Genomic DNA, 8,874 nt, shown 5'->3' on the forward strand with positions numbered 1-8,874 from the left:
ATATATATATATATATGTATATATATATGCATACATATGTTTAACTTTTCACCTTCTTGCTGTCTAGTCATCCTCATTGGTCTTCTGCTTTTTGGCATCAACCTGGTCATCCTTGTCATCCTCAGCTGCCCATTTGCCCGTAGCTGCCTCAGCCTCCTCATCTTCATCTCCATCATCTTCTTCACTGTTGCCTTCTTCCTCCTCTTCCTCCTCCTTCCCACCTTCTTCCTCTTCTTTGTCGATCTCATAATCAGCTTCCTGCTTACCATTTTCCTCATTAGCATTCCCATTTGTGGGGACATCTCGTCCATTCTCCGCCTCCTCCATAACTTCCTTCTTCTCCTTTAAGTCCTTGGTAATAATCTCGGAGCTAGTGTCCACAGCTGTGTCTGACATGGTGGGGCACGCTGGTGATCAGATGCAACAGATTAAAAATGAAGCTGTGATTTGAGTCCTTGAGCTGTTGGCTTGAAAGTCACACTGGATGTTTATGTGTGTGCACCCATAATCCTGAGAGGAGAATGGAGGAGAAGGAATTGTGGCTTCACCATTACCTCTAGTGGGCAATTTCTCCCTTCCTTGGACTCTCTCTGGTGAGTGAACATGCTCTATGGCAAAACCTTAAAAAAATAAAATAAGAATTAATTTTCACACACTTTCTTTCATTCTATTGTTTTCCTTTGCATTTATTCAACTTATATGTTACCAATAAAGATAAATTTTATCTCAAAAACATCAAAGTAAATTCAAGCTCCCTGTGTCACTGTAAATTATAAGAATGTGTAGAATCCTTTGTACCCTGCAATATGGTGTTTTATTGGCCCGTTGACATAAGAGTGGGCTCTCCCAGGGTACAAATTGAGGAAAAGTCCCGCTTGGATCTAAACCAGGAGATGATGGATACCAAAGTGACTTCCTAGCTTCTCTTCAGCTCATCTCAAAATCTGGTGAGCTAGAAAGAATGTGTGGAGCAATGACTTCATATCAAACATTTCTTGTAAATTTAAAATTTTGTTAGACAGAAAGAGTCATTTTCCTATTTCTATCATTTTCTACTAATGTATTATACAAATTTATCTAAGTAGGTAGCATTTTGCATCCTGAGGGGATGCTAGGATCTATGTGTGTGATATGTATAATAATTATTGGCCAAATGAGTACACATATTGGGCAATTACTATGTGTTTACATGGAATTAGAGCTAGAAAAATGAGTAAAATATAATATTTATCTTCAAGGAGCAAACATACCATTTGGAAATTTATTGACAACTGTTCTGTACCTGAAAGCACCTAGCATCAAGCAAATAATGAAGGGGTACCCCTTAACTACTATTTGATGAATAACTTTTACTGCTTGAGTAATGGAGGTAGGCATGTGGAGAGACATTTAATGCAGCCTGTGAAGTGGAGAGAAGGTGAGTTTTCTAAAGGAAGGATAATTGAACATGTAGACAGTGGATGTTCCTGGATACTGAAGTATGTAGGGCAGATCTTCAGAGACTTAGCACTGAGAAGACAGCAGGAGAAATTGAAGGAAGAAATCTTAGAACTAAGGAAGGGCTGTTTTTTGGGTTTTTTTTTTTTTTTTTTTTTTTTTGCGGGGGTTTTTTCCATTGGGTCGCGCGGTCCGCCTGGGTGCATGCGCTCGCCAGACAGACAGAGAGAGACAGAAAATCGCCCCGCAGCGGGGATGGCCATGCTGCAATCCCTTCTCCTCCAATCTCTTCTTGGGATCTTGGGCACGCACGCACACGCACCCGGTGTGAGTTTAAGTCACCAGGTCCGAGACTCGAACCACTGTCAACTACGTGGGAGTCCAGTGACATAGCCATTATGCTAACTGCTGGTCCCTGCATGGGCTGTTTTGTGATAACATCTCTCTTGTCTCTGGGAATGATGGGGGAGTCAATAAGTTCCAGGACATTGGGGACTAACAAGGTAACAGCACACATCTATCTCATAATCAGCTTCTTTTGCCTGTGGTCCACATGGATGCTGCATGCATCTGTTTCATTCTTAAAACCCTCATCATCACCCATTCCACCCCACGCCAGATCAACTCATCAGTCAATTGTGCAGCAGCGTGCATAGTTCCTGCACCTGTGAATCTAGGCCAGGTGGCTATTGTGAGTCCTATGAATTTAATCTTCTCATTTGTAGTTAGAAAATTCTAGTACTGGGCCCAGCAGTTGGTGTAATGGCTGTGTTGCTGGACTCCCATGTAGTCAACCATGGTTCAAATCCTGGATTCGGTGGCTTATACTCACACCAGGTGTGTATGTATGCATGCCCAAGATACTGAGAGAAGAATAGAGAAGGTATTGTGGCGTGGCCATGCCCCCTGGGGGGGTGATTTCTCATTTTCTGTTTCTCTGTCTTTCTGTCTTTGTGGTGAGCACATGTGTGATATAGCAGAACCCCCTCCCCCAAAAAAGAAAAGAAAAGAAAAGAAAATTCTGGTACCTTTAATAGAGATTATTCCAAATTATTGTTCTAAGAATTATTTATTTAATTTTATTTATTATTGTTATTATTAGTTTAATTTTATATAATCACCAGAGAGATATGAAGGGTGGGAGGAAGAGTGAGAAAGGAAGTAGTTAGGTCTGCCAAGTCCAGGACTCACATTGTTGGCCATGTGGGAGTCCAGCATCTTAACTGCCACAACCTATAGGCCTCCAAAGTTTTGAATAAAGGCAACTTATGTGGCTATATTTCTTAAACAAAATAGCTTTATGAATACTGCACATTTTTACTTAAATAATAATTCTACTCTTTTTTTTTTTTTTAGGTTTTTGCCATAGAGCCTGTGCTCATGGGACAGAGACAAAGAGACAAACAGGGAGGGAAAGTGAGAAACCACCCCTCAAAGGGGATCTTCATGATGTCATTCCTTCTCCATTCTTCTGTGGAGATTTTGGGTACCCATGCACACACGACCTGCTGGATTTTCAAGCAGCCAGGTCCAGGACTCTAGAATTCCAAACCTAGTGGGCCATGTGGGAATCCAGCACCTTAACCACAATGACACCTCTGGTTTACTAACAAATATACCTGAAGGAAAATTGGAAACATGACACCAAAGCTTTTGGAGTGTTGCAGAAATTTTGCCTTGAGATACATTTAAACCTTGAACATTTCTTTAAAAACATGACTCCTTCAGGAACCTCTGTGGGATTGGGAGGGTGTTGGTGGTCACAGTGGTCCCTGGAGGACTTAGTGCAGAGGCCAGGGGTGCAAAGCTTAGCAAGCAGAATCAAAACTAGGGCTGCTGCACAGTCACCTGAGGTGTCTCCTACCCCCAGAGCCAGCGCTTAGTGGCACCTGCTGGGCCCTCTCTCTCTCTCTCTTCTCCTTATCTCTGGTTCCTGATCAGGACACAAACCTGGTCCACCACCCTAGGGAAGAAGAGCACCCTGGGTGCCTACCACACCGCAGGAGCTGGCACTAGTCTGAACATGCAGGGATCACTGAGAGCAGCTGTGGTGCCTTGGCCCTGCCTGCTCACTCTGCTCCCCCAGGGACAGGGTTGCTGTGTGTGGGCCCTACCCTGCTGACAAAAGTGGGTGCCTAGCAGAGGGGTCCAAATCTCCTAATGGCTGCACTCCTGGACTCAGACTAGTATCTACCTTCCAGGAACAGCAGAGGGGCCAAAAGCAGTGTGTGTGTGGGGGGGGCAGGATTCCAGTTCAGGTTTCCAGCCTCAAGTCAGCAACTCAGGGATACCTTAACTGTTACTTGGGTGGAGTGCCCACACAGTCTTCCTTCAGCACCCCCCATCAACATTAGCAGCCACACTGGGGTTTGCAGGAAACAGTGCACAGCAATTCCATAATGGCAGGGGCAGTGATAGGGACCAGCCTGTTATAGGAGACTCCTTGAGGGCCATGCCTGGTGATCAGCTCCTTACCAGTGCACCTGGGCATGTTTGGAGAACTTAAGTGTCCTGTGTGATCAAAGTCTGTACCCCCCCACAAGATGACATGGATGTGCATATTAGCTAATAATAACCTGCAATGAGGATGTACTGAGTAAACATGTGGGGAGGGTGCAATGTGCCTTAAAGAATTGTAGTAGGTGGATACTACAGCAGGACTGCCTTGTCTGTGCATGAAACATAAAGGCTGCACCCCTCAGATTAATCAAAGATTCCTGTTCTAAAGATTTGCTTTTCTTTTTTAGCATTCTTGAAAAATCAAGAGGATATGAGGACAAGGCCCTGAAAAAAAAAATGCAGCTGTACTCAAGCCAGGAATCTGAACTTATGAGACTTGGTAATAAGATGGGCAATCAGGGAGAGAAAAAAATCCTGAAGAGAGGACAGCGACTGTAGAACTCAATGTATCAAACATAAATATGAAGATACACAGGAATTCTGCAAATGCTAAACATCCCTTAATAATCATCTCCATAGATAATACTGATAACCATTCTGTATTGACACCAAAGTTCATGGATTTTTTTAGTTACTTTTTATTAAGTTCTCTAAAACTGCACTACTAATTTTGTTTCTATTTATTTTTTAAATTTGAGTCTCTATTTTCCCCAAAGTTATATTTATAAATTAATGTAAATCGAAAGCCACATAATATACTTCTTTTAAATAAACATTTTAACTGTTAAACCAAAAAAGGTAATCAATCAGTAAAACAGTCTCTGAATAGAGATCACAATCTCAAGTTCTCTCTTTTTTTCCCCAGAGTGGAAAATAGATTCTATGTAGGAAAGCTGTCAGCTCTGGACACGCAGGGATCTCTGAGAGCAGCTGTGGCGCCTTGGTCCTGCAGGCTCATTCTGCTCCCCCAGGGACAGGGTGGCTGTGTGTGGATCCTACCCTGCTGACAAAAGTGGGTGCCTAGCAGAGGGATCCAACATCTCCTAATGGCTGCACTCCTGGACTCAGACTAGTATCTACCTTCCAGGAACTGTAGAAGGGCCAAAAGCAGTGGAGTTAAGGGGGGCAGGATTCTAGTCAGGTTTCCGGCAGCCTCAGCTCAGCTACTCAAGGAGGCCTTGCCTGTTATCTGGGTAGGGTGCCCACACAGTCTTCCTTCAGCACCCCCTCAACATTAGCAGCCACACTGAGGTTTGCAGGCAACAGTGCACAGCAATTCCATAATGGCAGTGGCAGTGATAGGGACCATCCTGTTATAGGAGATCCCTTGGGGGCCATGTCTGGTGATCAGCTCCTTACCAGTGCACCTGGGTGTGTTGAAAAAACTTAAGTGTCCTGTGTGATCAAAATCTGTATCCTCCCAGGTGACATGGATGTGCATCTTGTGATGTGTTTAACAAAGCTAATAATAACCTGCAATGAGGATGTACTGAGTAAACATGTGGGGAGGGTGCAATGTGCCTTAAAGAATTGTAGTAGGTGGATACTACAGCAGGACTGCCTTGTCTGTGCATGAAACGTAAAGGCTGCACCCCTCAGATTAATCATAGATTCCTGTTTTAAAGGTTTACTTTTCTTTTTTAACATTCTTGAAAAATCAAGAGGATATGAGGACATGTCCCTGAAAGAAAAAAAATGCAGCTGTACTCAAGACAGAAATCTGAACTTATGAGGCTTGGTAGTAAGATGGGCAGTCAGGGAGAGAAAAAAATCCTGAAGAGAGGACAGTGACTGTAGAACTCAGTGTATTAAACATAAATATGAAGATACAAAGGAATTCTGCAAATGCTGAACATCCCTTAATAGTCATCTCCATAGGTAATACTGATAACCATTCTGTATTAAGACACCAAAGTTTATGGATTTTTTTACAGTTACTTTTTATTAAGTTCTCTAAAACTGCACTACTAATTTTGTTTCTATTTATTTTTTAAATTTGAAGTCTCAATTTTCCCCAAGGTAATATTTATACATTAATGTAAATCAAAAGCCACATAATATACTTCTCTTTTTTTTTAGAGAGAGATTTTTGCTAGAGGGTGCGTGCGCTCGCCAGACAGAGAGAGATATAGAGACAGAAAGTGAGAAATCACCCCCCAGGGGGGATGGTCATGCCACAATCCCTTCTCCTTCATTCTCCTCTCGGGATCTTGGGCACACACACACTTGTGCCCGGTGTGAGTTTTAAGCCACTGGGTCCAGGATGCGAACCGCGGTCGACTACATGGGAATTCAGTGACATATCCATTACGCTAACTGCTGGTTCCCTCACATAATATACTTCTTTTAAATAAACATTTTAAATGTTAAACCAAAAAAGGTAATCAATGAGTAAAACAGCCTCTGAATAGAGATCACTATCTCAAGTTTCTTTTTTTCCCCCAAAGAGTGGAAAATTGATTCTATGTAAGAAAGCTAAAATATATCAATTTTTTATAGTAAAAGTTTACTATTATCAGAACTCAGTCCAAAGAGTAAAACAAGGTAAAATAATTACATTGAAATTAAAAGTAGAATTTACTACTGGAATGCAATTTATTAAATGTATCATTTCCTCTTAATACTGCTTAACACTTAATGAGCAATATATCATTTTGCAGCTTTACAACTCTTTTTTTCTTTTTTAAAAAGTTTTTGTCATAAGGAATGTGTACTTGGCAGAGAGGGACTGTGAGAGGGAAAGTGAGAAATCACTCCCCAGTGGGTATGGCTATATTGCAGTCCTTTCTCCTCCATTCTCTTCCTGTTGTTTTGGAAATGCACACACACATGTCTGGAGTGACTTTTAAGCAGCCAGATCCAGGATTTGAACCATGGCTGGACATGTAGGAGTTCAGCACATTGTCCAATTCACTGCATGCTGGCCTCACTATATATATTTTTTGAGAGACGCATTTTTTATAAGGTGCATGCAGTCACCAGAGCAACGAAGAGAGAGACAGACAGAAAGTGAGAAATCATCCTGGGGAAGGTCACACTGCTATCCTTTCTTCTTCATTCTTCTTCATGTGCACTATTATGGGCACACATGCACACACGCACACGCAAACACCATGAGTTTCAAGATGCTGTGTCCAGGATTCAAACCATGATCTTCAAGATGCTGTGTCCAGGATTCAAACTATGATCAACCATGTGAAAATCCAGTGCCTAGCCACTATCCCACCTGTTGTCCCACAACTTTTTAAAAGTATAGATTACCAAATTTAAGTGCTGCAAGCAAGAATCACTTTCTTTTAGTGAGTATCTTTTGTTTGTTCTCTTCATGTAATTGTATTCTGGTTTGTATCTCTAGGCAGTTTCTACACATTTAGGTCAAATGTTTAGCAAGTTTGTACATTTAAATTATGAAAAGGGTATAATAAAATTTTCTGGAATGGAAAAATTAAAAAATATGGGAGACATCAGATCAACACAGTTTAACACATCAAGACACTACAGAAAGCAGAAATTCCAGCTAGCAGAAACAAAGATATTCATATTAGAATGGGGTACCAGCAGATGGCATAATGGTTTTGTCGCTGGACTTTCACACAGTCTACCATGGTGTGAGTGCCTGATCCAGTCTTTTTCTTTTTTTTAATTTTTTGTGAGTTATTTGCTATAGGGCATGTGCACTCTCCAGAAAGAAATAGACAGAAAGCGAGACATCAACCCGTGGGAAGATGGCCTGGCCACAATCCCTTCTCCTCCATTCTCTTCTGGGGATCTTGGGCATGCACGCATATGTGCCTGGTGTGAGTTTAAGCCACCAGGTCTGGGACTCCAACTGCGGTTGACTCATGTAGTCCAGCGACATAGTCATTATGCCATTCTCTTGATGTGCGGGTCTCCTGACTCAGTGTCTTAAACCTCAAGCTGGGCGCATGTACATTCATGCCCAAAATCCCTAGAGAAGAATGGAGGAGATGGAATTGCAGCATGGTCATTTCCCCTAAAAAGTGATTACTCAGTATCTGTCTCTCTGTCTCTCCTATGAACGCCTATGCCCTATATTAAAAAAAGTTCTAAAAAATATTAGAATAAATATAAATATGAGATATTAAAAACTATACAGAGAACTAGTGTGACCACTAGTTAGTTTTATTTTTTTAATATCAACAAACTTACTAGACATTAGATAGATCTTAAAAAAATAGAGAGAGGGACCAGCAGTTATCGTAATGGCTATGTCGCTGGACTCCCATGTAGTTGACCGCGATTTGAGTCTTGGACCCGACAGCTTAAACTCACGCCAGGAGCATGTGTGTGTGTGCCCAAGATCCCAAGAGGAGAATGGGGGAGAAGGGGTTGTGGCATGGCCATCCCCCATGGGGGTGATTTCTTGCTTTCTGTCTCTCTGTCTCTCTGTCTTTTTGGCAAGTGCAGGTGCCCTATAGCAAAAACCTCTAAAAAAAAGAAAAAAAAGAGAGAGAGAGAAGATACAAATTAATAAATCAGAGATGGAAATAAAGACATTATTTCTGACTACACAAACGTAAAAAGTTTTCTAGGACAATACAATGAATAGTAGTTAGTTAATAAAATTTAGCAATTAATACATCTAATGTAAAACTACTCAACAATTTGGCACATCTAAAGGCACCTGGGGAGCAAGGGGGCATGCTGCCCCCACTACTTCTCTTCCAGACCCCCAGTCCAAGACCCATCCCAACCCCTAGACAGACTGCTCCTTTGGCAGCAGCTGCCTGGTACATCTCAAGGCACCTGGTGAGCAAGGGGGCATACTGCCCCCACTGCTTCCCTTCCAGACCCCCAGTCCAGGAACCACCCAGACCCCTAGACAGCCTGTGCCTTTGGCGGCAGCTACCTGGAACATCTCAAGGCACCTGGTGAACAAGGGGGCACGTTGAAATATTCGTCTGACAGGTACTTAAAAGTTAGTACATCTTCCAAATGGTTAGAAGTAGAAGAAGAGCCTCCAGTATGAATAAACAAGGAAATATATCTCCATCAAAGGTACAGAGTAACTCCCCT

General features: G+C 42.1%; 1 protein-coding gene across 1 annotated transcript; it reads right to left on the reverse strand.

Moving 5' to 3' along the window:
* Positions 1 to 63: 63 nt before the first annotated feature.
* On the reverse strand, positions 64 to 396 carry LOC102494465 (prothymosin alpha). The gene has a single exon (XM_006163680.1). The coding sequence runs from the start codon at positions 394 to 396 to the stop codon at positions 64 to 66; it is 333 nt and encodes a 110-aa protein (XP_006163742.1).
* Between the last annotated feature and the right edge of the window lie 8,478 nt (positions 397 to 8,874).

This window comes from Tupaia chinensis, unplaced genomic scaffold (assembly GCF_000334495.1).
Source record: "Tupaia chinensis unplaced genomic scaffold, TupChi_1.0 Scaffold142771_1, whole genome shotgun sequence".
NCBI lineage: Eukaryota > Metazoa > Chordata > Mammalia > Scandentia > Tupaiidae > Tupaia > Tupaia belangeri.

Coding starts and splice junctions, on each gene's coding strand:
- LOC102494465 (XM_006163680.1), bottom strand. CDS start 396: ATGTCAGACACAGCTGTGGACACTAGCTCCGAGATTATTACCAAGGAC.